The 21,313-nt window shown below is 38.3% G+C and overlaps 1 protein-coding gene across 1 annotated transcript in view; it reads right to left on the bottom strand.

Annotated features, from left to right (window-relative positions):
• Positions 1-21,313, bottom strand: part of sh2b3 (SH2B adaptor protein 3) — a 122,500-nt gene that overhangs the window by 14,249 nt on the left and 86,938 nt on the right. The window contains exons 3-4 of the mRNA XM_061928233.1: positions 13,472-13,573; positions 3,908-3,996 (exon numbers count right to left, since the gene is read on the bottom strand). Of these exons, the coding sequence (XP_061784217.1) occupies positions 3,908-3,996; positions 13,472-13,573 (191 nt within the window). The remainder of the gene's footprint in view (positions 1-3,907; positions 3,997-13,471; positions 13,574-21,313) is intronic.

Below are 21,313 nucleotides of genomic sequence, written 5' to 3'. Positions count from 1 at the left end.
TTAGGGAGGTTTGTGTCATGTTTGTCCTCCTACAGAAACCATATTAAAACAAAAAATATTTTTTTTTCCCCTCAACTTTTTCCATTTTTCATACATTTTTGAAAAAGCTCCAGAAAGCCACTAGGGCGGCGCTAAAGAGCCGAATGCGGCTCTAGAGACGCGGGTTGCCGACCCCTGGTCTAATACCACATGAAAGTGGTTGGTTTTTGGCTTCTTATTTGTCCAGCTTCCATATTCGTTTTTATACACTTTACAAGAAATACATTGGCGGCAAACTCTGTCGCTTGCTAGCTTGCTAGCTTGCTTGCGCTGGCTTTCGGAGACTCTTATTTTGAAAGAGCAGGCGCGATGGAGCGGCACTTTTATTGTGAAGACAGGAACTGTGCAGTCAGTCTTTAGGCTTTTGACGGGATGTACGGTTTAAATAAAAAAGGGTCTTTTTTTCCTTCACACTTTTGATTGATTGATTGGAACTTTTATTAGTAGATTGCACAGTACAGTACATATTCCGTACAATTGACCACTAAATGGTAACACCCCAATAAGTTTTTCAACTTGTTTAAGTCAGGTCATGTGACCACCTTGCTCTGTTTAATTGGTCCAACATCACCAGTGACTGCATCTGATTGGTGGAACGGAGTGAACGTCACCAGTGACTGTATTTGTTGAAACGCAGGCACTATGAAGGTCTGTCTGACAGACCAAAACAAACAAAGCGTGCATTAACAGATCGATAAAAATTAGTAGCGAGTAGCGAGCTGAATGTAGATAAAAGTAGCGGAGTAAAAGTAGCGTTTCTTCTCTATAAATATACTCAAGTAAAAGTAAAAGTATGTTGCATTAAAACTACTCTTAGAAGTACAATTTATCCCAAAAGTTACTCAAGTAGATGTAACGGAGTAAATGTAGCGCGTTACTACCCACCTCTGAACGCAACCACCTCAAACTACGAAACTAACTCCAAAATACAGAGCCAAACATTTCCCAAATGACTTCTACATGTCAGGTGATATGTTTCTTTTTCAAATTGAATGACTACTTGTCATCCAAAAACTGTGTAAAAAAAATACAAAAAAACACAGTGCTAATGTTAGCCAGTGGTGGACGCGACCATCGATCTTCATTGGTAGGTTCATGATTAGTGGACAGTTTCTAATACTATAGTTGGAGCACCAGTGTTGAAATAATAACTGATGCATCTTTTTTGTGCTTTTTTATTTTCTCAGAATGTTAATAAAATGTTCAACTAATTCCTAGTTTATTTGGTTTTTAGTACAGATGGTTTAAAACTGGCAGGTTAAAAACAATGTAAAAAAAATGGTGATAATAATCGAGATCGGATGATGTGAAAAAATAATCCTAATCTTTTTTGCCATCGCGCCCAACCCTGGAATCTGATAATCAGTTTGGAATAATCACAAATCAGGAAACACCACACAAAAGTTTGTACCATGACAATATTTCCTCCTCAAAAAGTCCCTCAAAGTCACGCACGCCAATAAGAGTTAGTGTCAGTTTGAAGTGAACACGCCTTACTCACGAGTCACGACCGCCGTTACAGCGCTTCATCAACCGTTCTCATAGCGATTCAGTAATGCATAGGCCAATATTGTTCCACTCAAAAAAGTGAAACCTTGAAGTAATATAATAATTCATGAGGTTGCTCTGAAACAAGATAGCATCTGCTGTCAGGTCTCTCTAGTTACTCCATCGTGCCACGTTTGCGTGGCATCAAAACATACATTGCTAAAAATAGCACAACCACCATATTTTATACAAAGGTCTGTGCTCTCTACATGAATGCCCATCCATCCATTTTCTACTGCTTGTCCCTTTCGGGGTTGCTGGAGCCTATCCTAGCTGCACTCGGGCAGAGGGCGGGGTTCAACCTGGACAAGTTGCCAATCTTGCTCAAGTTATAGGGCCAACACAGTTAAACAGACAACATTCACATTCTCACACGAGGGCCAATTTAGTGTTGCCAATCAACCTAGGTGCATGTCTTTGGAGGTGGGAGGAAGCCGGAGTACCCGGGGGGAACCCACGCAGTCATGGGGAGAACATGCAAACTCCACACAGAAAGACCCTGAGCCCGGGAATCGAACCCAGTACCTTCGCATTGTGAGGTACCATCACTAACCCCTGTTACACCGTGCTGCCAGTATCAACTGCATTAGGACTGCAGACAAAGTTGACTTGAAAAAGCAGGTGTTGATAAAACACTTTCCTGCTGTAAGATGTTGAAAGATGTTGGTGGTGTACAACCTCTTGTGCTAATAAAAATGGTAATAAAAATGCATTTTTTCACATCTCTATTTACGTCAAATATATATAGTACTGATAAGAGTACCGATATATACCGGTATCGATATTGGTATCAGCATCGATAAAATCATAACGATATACATCCCTAGTGATCAGTAGGGATGGGCACCGAAACCCGGCTCCATAATGGCACCAGTGCAGACTTATACGGTTTAACTGGACGGAAAAAAGACGAAGATATCAGTGCCACATGAATGCAGACTCAGCCACTTGCAACAAGTAATGTCTTGTAAGTAACGTAGCGTCCCGGCAGAAGCACTCTTTTTAAATTTTCTTGCCGACTTAAACACGCCAACAGCATTCCTCTTAAACACTGTTGGCATCGCAGCGCTAGCCTAGCCAGTAGTTACAACAACAACAACCAAGCACTTTCTCATCATGCGCCAATGACGGTTACCGCGAGCAAGGTCACGTTCAGGAACAACTGGGATTTTGTGAAGTAAACATTACTACTCAAGTAAGAATTGTTTGCACATTCTCTATGTTCTGCATTGCTGCAATAATTACAACATTGTTGTAGATTGTATTTCTAATTTTTGAATGTATTACTTAGTTATCATTGAATTTATAATACAAGTCCGTTCAACTTAAATGTCAGAAAAGTAGATGAAATGATTTTCATTTTTAAGTGCCGGTTTAAACATTGGCACCCTTTTTACAGTATCGATTTGGTGGTAGTATCGGTTAAAATGTAAACAATACCTCTCCCTAGTGGTTGGGGAGGCCATTGGTGCAAATTGGCAGCAACCACCCCTAAGAAGTTGTGGCTACAAATGTAGCTTACCTACAGTAAGTAATTGTTGAGTGAATAAATAATGGGCTTTCAGTGTGAAGCAAAAAAGGCACTATATAAAACATAATCCATTATACCATTAGCTCATGATGACAGTAGTTGCTAGAGAGACTTCAAGGCCCACTAGATAGCTCTACTTGACAAAGCAGGTACTACCAAGCACTAATTCTAGTACTTGAAGCAGTAAGTTCAAAGATTGTAATATATGAGAATACGTGGCTAGAAAGTACAAAAGTAAACAAAACATGCCAGCTCACGCTGGATGCTGCAGTATTACATTCCACAGTCTCCATTTTCCACAATGCCTTAGTCTCCTCTTGGATGAAATGTGCTTATATGATGAGTTGTAATTACAAGAGACCTCCATTGTTGTTTGTTAGCTGCTGATGCGGTAAACATTACTACAGTGGTTTCTTTGTGTAAACGCTACGTTCGTTGGAACACGTGGCACCTGTTTGCTTCCTAAATGATTCATCATCTGTGAAACGTCTCTACTCCGAGGTGTGAGCTGACTTAAGTCAGAATTTAAGTATGAACTTTGACCTTATGAGTGTAAGCATGTGGTGTGTGTGTGTGGACATCTGCAAAAATGAGAAAAGTTGAGATATCCTCCTGAGCACCAAGACCAGTCCCACACTTCCTTTTGTTGCAGTCCAACTCACACTGCATGGGTGTCCACTATCTGCAGAGGTCCACTTTAAGCTATGTCAACATTTAGCCATGATATTGCTCAAGAGTCATAATAAACACATATAAAACACCTTTCGGTTCCAATAAAGTGTTTCCCACCTGTTGCTGATGCATTCTTTTATCTCCGTGGTCCAGGAGCTGACCTGCTGGTCGTTGTCCGTCTCAAATATCAAACTGCCTCGGTTAACCTTTCAGGGGGACAAAGACGCATTTTAAAATGCACCACATAATTGACTCCAAAGCATAAGAGCCATTTCACCGAATCGGTGCCATTTTTTCAGGAAATAAAATATACAAATGCATGATCAAATGAACTGTTAAATATCTTTTTAGTGTCCTATACGTTGATGTGAATGCATATTTACCTAGAAAAGCAGTCAGAGATACGGTCGAGATATGTCGGCTAGGTAAGGTGGACCCAAAGGCAGGGTAGCAAGGACAAAGCATCAGTGAAGTGCTGCTCAAAAAGGTTTATTCCAAAATATAGAACCAACTCAGAGTTCAACAATACAAAACAGAGTTGAAATGTCCAAAACAAAGAGAAATGCTATGAGCATGATTTATAACACCAGCTTAGAGAAGAACCCACCACAAAGTACATATGACGACTGATCAAAGATTATATAGCAGAATGAGAACTAAATACAGAGACGAATTAGACAAATCAATACATCAGGACGAGACACAAAATGAGAGCACTGTGTGGAGGGAACTAGGGTCAGATCAAAACACAAGTCCAACTCAGGACATAAACGAGCACATAAGGAACACAAACACAGGACATCCAAAACCATGATGATAGTAACCGCCCCCAAACGGTCGGATTCCAAACGTCCCAGAATCTAAAAGAAAATGTTAAAGGTTAAAACTTTCAAAAAAAGGGAGGGAGGCCGATATCCAACATAAAAAGTCCCTTGCTCAGTCACAAACTGAGGGAGGAACCCCAGGACGGCAGGCTTGAGGAATCGATGAGAGCCATCTGTGGGACGGCACATGGTAAGACCTCCCAGGATACTTGGCCAAGGAAGGGCTGGAGTTGGGAAGCTGCAGCTAATGCGTTAGCGCGCCAGGCATATGGGAAGATGCCATCTTTCCAGCTGGAACAGTAACTGGAGGAAGTGTCGACCAGGCTTTTGGCTGCCATTCAGCCGAAACAAGAACTGGAGGCATCCCACCTTTGGGCTGCCACGGCTCCGTAACGAGAGTGGTCTTGCTTTTGGTCTGCTGCAGATCCGTAACTGGAGGGGTCCCGCTTTTGGAAGGCCACAGCACCGTACCTGTAGGCGTCCCGCCTTTGGGCTGCCGCAGAGCCGCAACTGGAGGTATCCCGCCATTGGTCTGCCACGGAACAGGAACTGTCGGCGTGCTGTTTTTGGGCTGCTGCAGAGTCGTAACTGGAGGTATCCCGCCTTTAGTCTGCCACGGAACAGGATATGGAGGCATGCTGTTTTTGGGCTGCCACGCAGTCGCATGTGGAGGCGTGCCACTTTTGGGCTGATGCAGAGTCGTAACTGGAGGCGTTCCACCTTTCAGATGCCACCGAGCCGTAAGTGGAGGCGTCCCACCTTTGGGCTGCCACAAAGCCATAAATGGAGGCCTCCCAGTTTTGGGCTGACAAGGAACAGGAACTGGAGGCATCCCGCCTTTGGGCTGCCACAGAGCCGCAACTCGAGGTGTCCCACTTTTGGGCTGCCATTGAGCCATAACTGGAGGCGTCCCGCTTTTGGGCTGCCGCGGAGCCCTAACTAGAGGCGTCCCACTTTTGGGCTGTTCCTGAGCCGTAACTGGAGGTGTCCCGCTTTTGGGCTGCTACAGAGCCGTAACTGGAGGTGTACCGCTTTTCGTCTGCTACAGAGCCTTAACTGGAGGCGTCCCGCCTTTGGGATGCCACAGAGCCGTAACTGGAGGCGTATCGGCCTTGGGCTGCCGTGGAGCTGTAACTGGTAGGACCTGTACGTCTGCCAGTCGTAGACCCTCTCTCCATGGACGGAGTCCAGACAGAGTGGAAGGAAGGTCTGGAAGCAGACAGGAATGACAAGCTCAGCCAGGCCAGGTGATGCAGATGCCAGGGATGGGTGGACGAAGGTTGGAAGAGGGTCAAAAATTCCTCCTGCACTGGAACAACCAGCTGGGACCAGCAGTGACTTGACCAGAGGTCACCGTGGAGCCATGACAGGAACAGAAGACGTGACTTTTGAGGTCACAGGTGACACAGGAGCATGGGTGCCTGCTGCCGTTAGGTAAATGAGGATTCATAACTAAGTGGGAAAGCTTACTGGGAAGAAGCTACACTGCTAGACTCAGGACCAGGTGAACAGACTAGGAGAAAGGCAAGGAATGTACTGGATGACAAATCTGCTACTTGGATGCTGTTGCTGGCCACCACGTGGTGGGCCAGAACATATGGCCTAAACTTGTGTGCCCAAGTAAGGGTCAGAGTTCAACCCAAGTGAGGAAGATGACACTCAATGGGAGAACCGTTGATTGGCCAAAGTGGTGGGGACACAAGGGGCATCAAGATCTGACTAATCGGAATCTGAGAGGAGGCTCACGAGTTCATGCTGGGAATCATCAGGGTCAGAAAGGTCAGATTCACCCCAGAATATGGCAAACAGAGAATTAGGAACATAATTATAAGTCAATTTAAGATAGACAGGAATTGGAATCAGAGAGTAGATTTATGAGCTCACACTAAGAATACTTATAATGGCACCAAAATGTTGGGAACAAATCATAAAAAACAGAAATAAGTGTGGAAACAGGGTGATTATAAAGTATAAAGTAGACAGAAAGTATATTAAACAAACTAGGAGACAGAGAAATAAAGAATAAGGCAGAAATTTGTAGGGACCTGATTGGCGGGGGCGAAGGAGTGGGAGGCAAGCTGAGGGCGTTTACGGCAGCAGCAACGATGTGCTTCCCTGTTAAGTCTATTTCTTGGTCCAGTCATACCTGGCTGCAAGATTAGGTCGGCCCAAATTCAGGATAGCAAAGACAAAGAAACAAGGGGAGTGTTGCTCCAAATTTTTTATTCCAAGACACTGGGGTATCAGGATACCAAAATACAGAACAAAGCTGAAATGTCCAAAACACACAAAACAAATAAAAACACGATGAGCATGACCGCTAACACTCACCACCAAGTACAAATGACGATGGGACAAAGACTGGACAGTAAACTAGGACCTAAATACACAGACTAATTAGACAATTCAATAGACCAGGGACCTCAATTATAAGTGTATGTGGATTCCATCGTAAAACATTACGTAAGCACAAACCGTAGAATGTACGTAGGCACAAAAATATTCTGTTTTATAAAAGCATGTTGTGCAGACTTCAAAGCAATCTTCTCATTTGAAAAAATTACACTTCCAGTGGATTGTGCGCAGAAAGGTTCTTCCATGGTGTCCTCCCGCTATCATCCATAAATAGTCACACTAATTAGATCGTGAATATGGTGATGATCTTAATGATCACATGTTGGAACTGTCAATGATGGCAGATAGACATGGTGACTTCAAAGAAGAAGGCAATATTTTCAGTGTCAGCTCAACCGTGACTGAGAACTGTTGCTGAGATGAAGAAAACATGTTCACGTTCTAACCTTCTGTTTCCAAGTCTTTGTCCAAATAATGTATTTTTATGTATGTCTTTATTTTGTCACATAATGCAAAGCAGACATTATGTTGCCTGATAGAAGTACCGGTAGTCACTATGAGCAATATTTAATGCTCTTGTGGGCAATTGGCACGCATACCACTTGATTTCAATATGTTATTGGCGCGATAAATGTGTTTTTGTACAAACCCCGTTTCCATATGAGTTGGGAAATTGTGTTAGATGTAAATATAAACGGAATACAATGATTTGCAAATCATTTTCAACCCATATTCAGTTGAATATCCTACAAAGACAACATATTTGATGTTCAAACTGATAAACATTTATTTTTTTGCAAATAATCATTAACTTTAGAATTTGATGCCAGCAACATGTGACAAAGAAGTTGGGAAAGGTGGCAATAAATACTGATAAAGTTGAGGAATGCTCATCAAACACTTATTTGGAACATCCCACAGGTGAACAGGCAAATTGGGAACAGGTGGGTGCCATGATTGGGTATAAAAGTAGATTGCATGAAATGCTAAGTCATTCACAAACAAGGATGGGGCGAGGGTCACCACTTTGTCAACAAATGCGTGAGCAAATTGTTGAACAGTTTAAGAAAAACCTTTCTCAACCAGCTATTGCAAGGAATTTAGGGATTTCACCATCTACGGTCCGTAATATCATCAAAGGGTTCAGAGAATGTGGAGAAATCACTGCACGTAAGCAGCTAAGCCCATGACCTTCGATCCTTCAGGCTGTACTGCATCAACAAGCGGCATCAGTGTGTAAAGGATAACTTAAGCTGTACATCAAGCAAGAACGGGAAATAATTCCACCTGAGAAGCTTAAAAAATGTGTCTCCTCAGTTCCCAAAAGTTTACTGAGTGTTGTTAAAAGGAAAGGCCGTGTAACACAGTGGTGAACATGCCCTTTCCCAACTACTTTGGCACGTGTTGCAGCCATGAAATTCTAAGTTAATTATTATTTGCAAAAAAAGAAAAAAGTTTATGAGTTTGAACATCAAATATCTTGTCTTTGTAGTGCATTCAATTGAATATGGGTTGAAAATGATTTGCAAATCATTGTATTCCGTTTATATTTACATCTAACACAATTTCCCAACTCATATGGAAACGTGGTTTGTACATCTGTCTATCTATTAATAATATTAGAGCAGTAATAATAATAACAATAACAAATATAATGATTGTGTATATGCAGCACGGCTGTGTGAAACCAGAACATTTGCACTCCACCTGTGCTACAACTTCCAAATGCACCTCCCATTGTCATTCAAAATGATCGAAATAAACAATACCTAAATGACCCATCACATTATAAGTGCATATTTAACTAACATATTTTCCGGACTACAGAGCAGTAGAGCTATATAAGCCGAACCCACAAAATTTGAGAAGAACAAAATATTTTTCCCTATATCAGCCCTACTGGACTATAAGACACAGATATATACGTTGTGAACTGAATTATTTACACAAAAAGATTTTGTAAATGTTCATACCATAATTGTTTACAAACGGTGCCTGTAACACGGCAGTAAAACAGACGTCATCGTCATGGACACACTAGTTCTCCAATCAGCTAAACAGACTCAATACCTGATATTTTGGTGAATTTACTAATGAATTGGTAAAACTGAACATTACAAAAAGAATGCATTGCAAGTTAATAATACCAACACAGACAATTATAAACGTGTTAACATTTTAGCTAATGGTAATAACGCAAGCTTAATGACAAGTATGCATTACACATGGTCCGGTTTAATATGAATGAATTGTTTTAGTTATGGTATTAAATGTACATTAATACAGCTCTATATTTTGATATTCTGTGACTAACCAATAAATGACAATACATGCAGAATTAGAGGAATGATTGTACATCGTCAAATAAATGTTGCTATGTATTTTATAGTACATAAATATTTTTTCATGTGGGTATGAGCTTTATTTCTTGGTGACACAATCGAGCGGCGCGGGTTCCCTTGTCTGAAAAACTTTGCGTGAGCTCTAAGCGTATAATGTTTCTATAAATACCAATGTTTGTGGTAAAAGTTGCGTACATACACCCCAGTTGATGCAACATTATGTGCGCAACTTTTATAATTGAGGCCTGTGGACTAGACACAAAAGGAAGGAGAGAGCTGATTAGAGGAAAATATGGTCAGGGCAAGATGCAGATGCAACTCAGGACACAAACGAGCACATGGGAAACAAAACAATGAACAACCAGAAACAGATCATGAGATAGAGAGCACAGACGTCTGCTAAGAGTATCTCCCAATAGTAAATGGAATAATCCTGAACCCCAACCATAATCCAGATCCCAAAAATCTAACAGTTATCCTATTTTGGACATTGGACATGGCTACTAAACAGACTGTATGAGGGTTCACTCTTTGCATCGGAGTGAACCCTCTTATTAGTCATCCACTCTTTTTGTCTGTGTGGGTGGAGGCGGGGTGTCTAGCATACACACAGAGAAGTTGAGGCTCATAACTGACGAACAAATCCCAATGAATACATAACCTTCTGGCAGAGGTATAAAAGATTCATTAAAAAACTTCCTTGAACACTAGAAAAGTAGCTTTTTTTGCCTGGCGCCATTATATTTTACCAAGTAATATTACCATTTAAAACCTTTTAGAAATCTATCTATCCATTTTCGATACTGTTTATCCTCCTTAGGGTAAGCTAGAGCCTATTCCAGCTGACTTCGGGTGATAGGCGGGAAACACCCGAGACTGGTCGCCAGCCAATGACAGAAATCCTTCAGAAATGTTTCACATATGTAATACTGCTTTCAACTATACTTAAAAAAAGTTACAATTTACATTTTAGTTGTGTCCCTGGGTTTTCACTCATTCCTGTTATCCTGACATAGTTGGTCCCAAAGTGGGCCGTGAGCCCCCCTGGGAGGCGGCGCAATAACAGGGGGGCCCAAGCAAGTTGGGAGGGGAAACGCCGACAAAGAAAAATATCTGAACAGACCAAGAAGGAAGGCATAAAGAGAAAAAGCTGAAATATTATTAAAAACAATATCTAACAATACAATGCACTTTGTCTCTAAATGCATATAACTTTTAAACCTTAAAAACCGGGTATCTTGGGCTTAAAATGTTGGTGACCACTGAGTCTTGATTGATATTACCGGTAGTTTAAATTGAACCTTCTTGCATAGATTCTCCCATTCTTTTTCTGTTTCCACAATTAGCAGATTGTTTTCTCCTCCTCCTCACGTCATGTTTACCGATTTCCTACCTTTCTATGGTGCGCCACCTATGTGGCGACCCATCAGTCTTCCAGTTCTGTCTACTGTATGTCTGTTCTTGAACGGGTTGTACTGAAAACCAATGTTGCTGTACTTTTTAGTACAATGACAATAAAGTTCTATTTCATTCCATAAATTCTAAAAGTAAAAACACCCTAAATTACAGACGATATGCCTGACTTTTTCCTACGCTATGAACCCTCTGTGAGTGACCCGGAACAAAAAAAGAAGAATGCGAAGAGCGGTGTCAGTGTCATCAAAACAATTTTGTCACGGTCAAGAGTTCCGTTCTATTTTTGTAATGTCCAGAGACATGGAGAGTGACACATTGTATTGGTTCTCTATTGAGCAGGCAAACGTAGCTCTTCTTCTTCTTCTGTTGTTGTTGTTCCAGGTCACCACATATGACGATATTGAAAAGAGAAATTGCGCTTATCTCCAAACATTGAACAGGGAATAGAGAAAATTGTTTTCCACTCGTGCTTTAATTCCTATTTTTGATTTTTACACATATAAACTAATTTATATGTGTAACAAACAAGTTTACGTTTTTTGTTTTGTATGATCAAACCAAAAAATGGGGAAAATACATTTTTATATTGAATACATTTTCTATTCCAAACGAAAAGCGAATGGCCACGACGTACACGGACCGTATCTGATACATAGAAGAGTTTAAAAAATGTATTATCTATTCAGTATTTTGTTCAATCCCAAATAGCTGTGACTTAAACTTTAGTATGTGTTCTTTGTCGTGTTTTTGAAATTGCACCAATTTTTTCCTCAGAATTTTCAACTAACTTAGTGTTTTGTCAAGAGGATTATTTGTGATATGTATATTTTCAGAATGTGTTTGTTTTATTTTTGGCCAAAATAAAACAAAGAAAAATAATCTGAAGCTGTCTTTAGTTTACAGTTATTATGCCATGATTTTACCAGTCCAGCCCATTTTGGAATACAATTTTCTCTATGCGGCCTCTGGGATAAAATTAGTTTGACACCGCTGGTCTACAGTATTTCCTCCCACTTATTGCTTTAAACCGGAAGTACAAGTGCCATTCTGACTTTTAGTCGTCCATAGATTTTCTACTCATGTGGATTCTTCATTGATTACTCCAAGCAAGTTTTACAACATAACTAAAATGATTCATATTTACTAAAACTTTGCCATGTGATGTCTGTAGGATTGTTGTCATGCATATTTGTACGCGCTTTGTAATGTAATCAAGCTAACGTCGTTAGCATTAACAAATATGCTAACACGTTTACGAATGTTTTTGTTAGTAGAATTAATTTACAATGGCATTCTTTTTGTATTGTTTTAGTTTCACAAATTCCTCAGTAAATTCATCAAAACGTCACTGTGGAGTTTAGTCTGTTTAGCTGATTGGAGAGCTAGCTTCTACAGCTAGTGGGTCCATGAGGATTACTTTTGTTTTGTTTAAATCAGTCGTTTTACTGCCGTGTGACAGGCACCGTTTGGAAACATTTAAGGTAAACATTTACAAAATCTCTCTGTGTAAATAACTAATTTTACAACATACATACATACATACACTTAAATACATATAAATAAATATATATGTGGTCATATACACACACATATATATATTAGGGCTGCAACAACTAATCGATTAAATCGATTATAAAAATAGTTGGCGATTAATGTAGTCATCGATTCGTTGGCTCTATGCTATGTGCATGCGCAGAGGCATTTTTTTGTATTATTATTATTTTTTTATCTAAAAAAAAAATGTTTGAATTAGTTTTTTTAAATAAACCTTTATTTATAAACTGCAACATGTACAAACAGCTGAGAAACAATTATCAAAATAAGTATGGTGCCAGTATGCTGTTTTTTTCTCAATAAAATAATGGAAAGGGTAGAAATGTAGTTTGTCTCTTTTATTCGATTATTAATCGATTAATCGAAGTAATAATCGACAGATTAATCGATTATCAAATTAATCGTTAGTTGCAGCCCTAATATATATATATATATATATATATATATATATATATATATATATATATATATATATATATATATATATACATACATACATACATACATATACATACATACGTATACACTTATACATATAAATACATACATATATTTACATATATATATACATACATATACTTATATATATACATACATATACTTACATATATATATATATATACATACATATACTTACATATATATACATACATACATATACATATATACACATACATACAGGTATATACATATACATATATACATACATACATATATACATACGTATAAATACATACATATATACATATACTTACATATATATATACATACATATACTTACATATATACATACATATACTTACATATATATATACATACATATATTTACACATATATATATATATACATACATATATACATTCATATACATATATACACATACACATATATACATATACACATATACATACATACATACATATAAATACATACGTATAAATACATACATATATACATATACTTACATATATATACATACATGAGTGTCTAATGCTATGCTAAAAACTCAGTCTAGTTACTCCAACCTCCTACAAAAATGAAATAAAGTTGCCTGAGGTGGGCCATTATACACATCTTGAATTGTTCAATATGTGTATTATTATAAAAATATTTATACATACATTTAATTTGAAAGTTACAATAAGCAAATGGCACCCATTCAGCGGAATAATCCACAAAGCAACACACACCTTTAAAACAAACGTGTTTAAGTTGTCGGGCATTTCCAGCCGGTTGCAGCGACGGACTTCTTGGATATCTGAGCAGTGAGTTGTCAGTTTGGGGCCGGAGGCCTGAAAGACACACATCAATGAATGTTAGCCAATTAAATTAGACGAGATGAAAGCCATGCCCCACATTCTTGTCACTTTGAAGCCCACCATGTGACTAAGACATGCCGTTTAGGACGTATACATAGCTCGTCCAGTAAATGCAGCAAATAAAGGAAATGGGAACCACATGGTGGCACTTGCGCATAAATGAGCAAACGAGTTCAGAATGTGAGCACGTGCAAATGCTGGAGGAGAAGTGCGATGGCAGCATCTCCTCATTGGTTGATTTGCTGCTGAGTAATAGGGTTCTTCCACTTTTTCATAAAGGATTTTACATGACTTTCAAAATCTTTTACTGAATTTCCATGTCCAAAATAAATGATTGTATCTCAATGGGACCACCGGAAACTAATTATCCACACTTGGATACCTCTTCTCATATTTCAGTTGCAACATATTTAGGGGCCGATTTACTAAGATCCAAATACCACACGCAAACCAAATGTTTTACAGCACAATTTTTATTTAGTACATCTTGGATTAGTGTCATTTGCCAGCCGAAATTTCTATTATCCATAAATAATTAAGCTGCACTGCCATTTTTGCAGCATCGTCACTTCGCCAGCAGAAATAACTAGCTATTGTCTGACCTCTGAGACTTAATGAACATTGAAAAAAAAATAAAAATACTACTAATTAAACTGTCCTTATTAAGAGTGAAACCTGTTGAACATCATCATAGTCTAGCGAATGTCGTGACGCAGGATTGCAAACATCAAAATTTCACTTTTTAACCTCTCATGACTCTTAGGCTCGCCTGCTTGCAAGTGTTATTGTCAGCTGGCACCTTTGACCGTAAGGTGGCCCGCAGGCTGGCACGCATGGCTGACTGACTCATCCATCCTTGTTAACGCCAACAGCCATGTAAGCACTGGATTGGATCTGGAGGCTCGGCGGGCTCTACAGTGCTGGTGACATTTAATTAGCTAGTGTGTCTTCTCAGACATCTGAGTGTTTGTTTGCATCTTGGTGTGTCTTCACTCTTATTAGGATGATGCAATGTCCAAAGGGGGCCATTTTCTGGCCTGTAGCTTTTTCATGTGGGTATGAGCTTTATGTCAGGGTGACACATTTGACAGTTTTTGGCCAGCGGCTTTCTACAAAAAATATCATCATAGGATTACAAAGAAGCACTGTAAAGAAAGAAAGTAGATAAATAGTGTAATGATTTGCTTTGTCACCTTACAACAAAATATGTTTTTCCTCCATATATTCAACTACTACGCCTATTTTTTTTAGCATGTTTAATAAAGCAAAGGTAAAATGTAGGATTGCGCGATTAAATTAACTGTAAAATATTAATGTTTTATTAAGCAAAGTGTCCTGCACACTAATTGTATATTTAATAAATACAATTTAAAAGACTATTTGGAAAAACAGCATTTTGTGCCTGTGTTCACTTCCTAAAATTAGATTTCACCATGAAATATACCTTAAATCTTTCATAAATGTTTTATATATATATATATATATATATATATATATATATATATATATATACACACACACACACACACACACACACACACACACAGGTAAAAGCCAGTAAATTAGAATATTTTGAAAAACTTGATTTATTTCAGTGATTGCATTCAAAAGGTGTAACTTGTACATTATATTTATTCATTGCACACAGACTGATGCATTCAAATGTTTATTTCATTTAATTTTGATGATTTGAAGTGGCAACAAATGAAAATCCAAAATTCCGTGTGTCACAAAATTAGAATATTACTTAAGGCTAATACAAAAAAGGGATTTTTAGAAATGTTGGCCAACTGAAACGTATGAAAATGAAAAATATGAGCATGTACAATACTCAATACTTGGTTGGAGCTCCTTTTGCCTCAATTACTGCGTTAATGCGGCGTGGCATGGAGTCGATGAGTTTCTGGCACTGCTCAGGTGTTATGAGAGCCCAGGTTGCTCTGATAGTGGCCTTCAACTCTTCTGCGTTTTTGGGTCTGGCATTCTGCATCTTCCTTTTCACAATACCCCACAGATTTTCTATGGGGCTAAGGTCAGGGGAGTTGGCGGGCCAATTTAGAACAGAAATACCATGGTCCGTAAACCAGGCACGGGTAGATTTTGCGCTGTGTGCAGGCGCCAAGTCCTGTTGGAACTTGAAATCTCCATCTCCATAGAGCAGGTCAGCAGCAGGAAGCATGAAGTGCTCTAAAACTTGCTGGTAGATGGCTGCGTTGACCCTGGATCTCAGGAAACAGAGTGGACCGACACCAGCAGATGACATGGCACCCCAAACCATCACTGATGGTGGAAACTTTACACTAGACTTCAGGCAACGTGGATCCTGTGCCTCTCCTGTCTTCCTCCAGACTCTGGGACCTCGATTTCCAAAGGAAATGCAAAATTTGCATGGTTGGGTGATGGTTTGGGGTGCCATGTCATCTGCTGGTGTCGGTCCACTCATTGACTCCATGCCACGCCGCATTAACGCAGTAATTGAGGCAAAAGGAGCTCCAACCAAGTATTAAGTATTGTACATGCTCATATTTTTCATTTTCATACTTTTCAGTTGGCCAACATTTCTAAAAATCCCTTTTTTGTATTAGCCTTAAGTAATATTCTAATTTTGTGACACACGGAATTTTGGATTTTCATTTGTTGCCACTTCAAATCATCAAAATTAAATGAAATAAACATTTGAATGCATCAGTCTGTGTGCAATGAATAAATATAATGTACAAGTTACACCTTTTGAATGCAATTACTGAAATAAATCAAGTTTTTCAAAATATTCTAATTTACTGGCTTTTACCTGTATATATATATGTGTGTGTGTGTGTGTGTGCGTGTGTGTGTGTGTGTGTGTGTGTGTGTGTGTGTGTGTGTGTGTGTGTGTGTGTGTGTGTGTGTGTGTGTGTGTGTGTGTGTGTGTATTATTCGTGTTACTCCCTTCCCAACAATACTTTCCATTTATTTTCTTAAAAAATCTAAACAAAAAACCTTTTAGTTCAAATTGTCGTCACTGGTTTTTCACTCAACCCCCTCTGAAAAAATTGTCACAGGAAGTTGCATGATTCAGATCCTGCACAGGCCACATAAAGGTCAAAAGGAAGTTTGCTTCTTTATATTTTGTCTGTATATACAATGGTATTTCAATTATGACTAGGAGGGTAGTACAAATCTCAATAAAGTCCTGTTGCCTAATTTCTTGTTTTGATGTTATAAATTAATTTATTTAAATTTTTGTTGTTGTTGTTGGATCACTGTAATGTGCTTAGTGCCACCATGCAGTTAGCATATGTGCCATGTGGCTACATTTAATGTATTTGCCAAGAATATGCTAAAAACTCACCCCTGATACTTTCAATCCTGTTACTCAAATGAGTCAGGCCTGCAAAACTAGTCAGAAATGAAATAAAGTTGCCTGAGCTGGGACAATACCCATTTTGAGTCGTTTAATATGTTTAGTAACAGATCTAGAGTATGTGTTTAAGTACATTTTTTAGAGCGTTACTACAAGCAAAGGGAAGAATGGCCATTATACAGCCCTCAGTGGAAGTTTCTTGTTACTACTCCGCTGGTTGGGGTAAGGTCAAATAAGCTCAACTTCTTCCTACTTCTTTTCAGACATGTTGAATTGTGCATGTGCAAACATGTGATGTTACTTTGTTTTGAACAAATATGACCGTAACCCTTAACAAATTAGATTAAAAGTTAGACCTCTACTAAAAAAAAAAAAGAAAAGACTTTCAGCAATTAATGTTTCATGTCGAAGCAAGAATCTTACACCCTGTCTGGCACTTCAAAAAAGTACCATAAAACTACAAAAAACACCCTGCAATGAATGCATCACTAAAGAAACAAAAACATGAGTGTGCCTGCATTTACTTCTTGACAATTTGCCATTTTTATCCAAGAGGAGACCGCAAGAAAACAGAAGCGCTGCAACAAGGTGGGTCAAGTGTGTTATTTACGGTCATTTTGGTGTAAAGCATTTTGCGTTGCCACTTGCTTGTGTATGAAACGTGCTATATTAATAAAGTTTAATTGATTGATTTACTTCATAGTTTTCTAACCGCTCAGGCCAATTTCCTCTCGTCCAAACAGCACGGACGAGGCTCACATGCCTGCCCTAAATCAACACAGGACCCTATGGGACAACATGTTGTACGCCAGGGAACGCAGCAAAAAAAATTGTAGCTGGCGGGGAGGTGAGTGACTGTCGTGAGAGAACAAAAGCGTCAAAAGGAAACAGACGAGACGGCGAAAGAGGGGGAGAAGAAAAGAAAGAGGGTGTTATGGCGAGCAGAAGAAGAAGAAAGATTCCAGGGCGTTTGTAGACCGAATGAGTCTGAGTCCATGTGACAGCGTGTGAGCTTCAGGAATGTCTTTGGCTATGCTAATCCTACACAGTCACATTTACACATAGATACACACACACACACCGGGGAAAAAAATAGAATAAGCCTCAGCCTGCTCGATTTCCTCCGATGGCCAGTTTTTGTGAATGGACGCCATCAGTCGGAAGACTGTATGTCAACCACGCTGACAAATGAAATGACTCACTCAGTCAGAAGTGACTCGGTCTCTGACTGAACTTTCTCTGCAACATCTACAATTTCAAACTGCTTTCCAAACAACTACATTTATTTTCATTTATTTATTTATTTCTGACCCAAATAGGTGAAATCTCCTCCATGATGGAGCAAATTAAAATCAAATTCAAGAAAAATTAGAGAGTTGGAGTGGAAGATGTCATCTTCAGTCACTACTTGCAGTCTGCAAATAAGGAGAGGACATAAACATTGTATCAAACTAAAGATTTTGGTGTTTACTCAACTGCAGAGAGCATCGGGCATCTAGTCGAAATATATTTTCATCTTTTATTTTAAATACATTTATTTCAGCTTTAATTAGATTAATAAAGAAGTAAAGGATTGAACACAGCAGTGATTAGACCGGTAATCGCTTTCAGACTCTATTAAGAAGGTACTATATTTGGTGGAGTATTGTTCCTCAATTACCGTGTTTTCCGGACTATAAGCCGCTACTTTTTCCAACGCTTTGAACCCTGCGACTTATAAAATGGTGCAAACGGCCGTAATGTTTTGCATTCAACAAATACTTCTCATATTACGGCAACATTTCTAAGTTTTACAATATAACAAACAATTCATACTTACTAAACTGTCCCATGTGTGATGTCTGTAGGGGTGTTTTCATGCAAATTTGTATGTGCTATCGTAATGTAATCAAGTTAGCGTCGTTAGCATCAGCTAATATGCTAACACGTTTTAGTGTCTGTGTTAGTATTTTTTACTTTACAATGGCATTATTTTTGTATTGTTTCAGTTTTACACATTTACTAAAACGTCACCGTGGCGTTATTAAGTCTGTTTAGCTGATTGGAGAGCTAGCTTCCACAGCTAGTGGGTCCATGACGATGACTTCGGTTTTGTTTGATCATCCGTTTTACAGGCACTGTTTGGAAACAATTAAGGTAGGGAAATAAACATTTAGAAAATCTTTTGTACCAGTATATATGTAAAAATATATTTTTCCTCTAAAAACTTTGTCCGGAAAATTGGGAATATACAGTTCCAATTGTTATTTTTTCTCATTCATTTTAGCACAGAATAACTAGCCTATATTTTGATGCCAGTGTTGCATTAAGTAGATTATTGTTAGATGCCTTAAAACTAAAACAAGTCTATCAGTTAGGAATGTGCGGTACCACTGATTTTCTTTCCGATCCGATACTGATACTCAGTGAAAATATGCCTAACATGTCTGGTAAAATTGTAAAAGTTGTGTATTTTCAAATAACATATCTATCTAAAAAAACAACAATAAAATGTAAGAAAAAAGAGCAGAAAATCACAATGTAATGAGAAAAAGCTGAATTTTTTTAAACTAATAATTAATAATAATATACTTTGTCACCTATAACACACAGTTTTGTCTTTAAATATAAATAATATCTGTTTTTAGTGTTGTTTTCAAAATATCAAAATGGGCCCCCCATACATGACATTTCAACCCTTGGTGGAAAAAATTTAGACACCCCTAAGTTAAAATATTAGAAGCTCTTAAAATAAAAACAAAATATAGTTAAAATATAAACAAAGTTTAGTTAGTTACTTACTTAAAAATAAAATAATACTAGCTTTAAAATGTATTTGAAAAATTACAACAACCATAATAATAATCACTGTTAAATATATATCTGAAAATGTATATTTTCGTATAGGCAGAATTTGTGCAAACATGTGATGCATTTAAACAATCGTATTATTATCATTTTTATTCTATTGTTACATGGGGAAAAAACAAAAATTGAAGAAAACAGAGCAAAAAAATTGGTATGTAATGATAAAAAGCTGAAACTTTCAAACTAATAATTAATAATACAGTTAGTCACCTATAATCAGACCCATGCCTGCAATGAAAGGCAGAAGCGTGTAGCATTACACATCCAGGGATTTATGTACCTACTACATGAGAAATCTAAAAATGTAGGAACAAATAAATTAATACCATAATACTAATTTTAATAAAATACATAACAATTAAAGTGATATTTGGTTTATTTGCAATCCCCCCCCCCCCCCCCCCCACCCTTTTGACACAGTTTATTTAGGGTAAATACAAAGAGTGTGACTTCACACGACGATGCCGCAGGTGCAACTGATAATGAAAATCTTTGTCTGAGCGAGACTGAGTCATGCAACAGAAATTTACTGTGGGAAGTTCGTGAATGAGTCGGTGACCAAGAGCATCTTTGAGGAACCATATGTGGAGTGGAGAGGAAGAAGAAGAAGACAAAAAAACAAGCAGCAGATGTCTTAGCGGGTTGAGCAAGACATCGCTCCAGTTCTGATGGCTGTGAATCAACTTGACTGAAGGGGTCAGAGGACGTGTGTATCTGTAGATAACACAAATACACTCAAACACACACATTGTATAATTTGAGTGGTGTTAATTGTGTTTCTCTCTCATTCAACACATTCGGTCACCATCCATCCGTTTTCTACTGCTTGTCAATCACTCCTATATAACACACATTTCTTTGTTTTACTTCAATAATGTTGTGCATGAGAAAGTAGAAGGAAAGCAAAGCTCTCTTTGACCACGTGGGGATTAATTAACAAGGACATTGCAGAAACAGAACCAATGTTTTAGCAGCGGTTGAGTTCATTGTATAAAAACAGTACAGCAAGTGTAACATGCATGAGTCTCACAGCAAGAGTTGAGTAACACAATTGACATTAAAAGCTGCTAGATAATGACTAAGCCATTTTGTGGTGTTAATAAAAAAATACTACATCAGGAGGTTGTTTACAGCAGTTAATGGTTTTTAACCTTGTGCTAGTTTAAGACCCTTAAGGCGTTATTTGGAGCATTTACTGTACTGCTTATCCCAGATGACTCGAGAGTGATGCCTTTTCTCTTGCCGAAAGTCAGCTAAAAGGTAGGTTCACCTCTGACCAGGAACAGAATAGGTGGTAAAAAAAAAGTTTGAATTTGACAACATATTAGCAGTAAAATAGTAAATACAATTTAAGTACAATTGCTGATGCAGTTTGTACATAAACACATTTGAACATCTACTTTGGTCAGCATGATAGTAATATGAGAATATCTTATCAGACGTTTCGATATGATGCTGATATTACGAGCCTGTTATGACTATTCTTTACTCTCTTTGTTTTCACATTGACTCAACTTTCACTA

The sequence above is a fragment of the Nerophis lumbriciformis genome, linkage group LG33, assembly GCF_033978685.3.
Source record: "Nerophis lumbriciformis linkage group LG33, RoL_Nlum_v2.1, whole genome shotgun sequence".
NCBI classification, from domain to species: domain Eukaryota; kingdom Metazoa; phylum Chordata; class Actinopteri; order Syngnathiformes; family Syngnathidae; genus Nerophis; species Nerophis lumbriciformis.
This window is presented reverse-complemented; position numbering and strand designations above follow the sequence as displayed.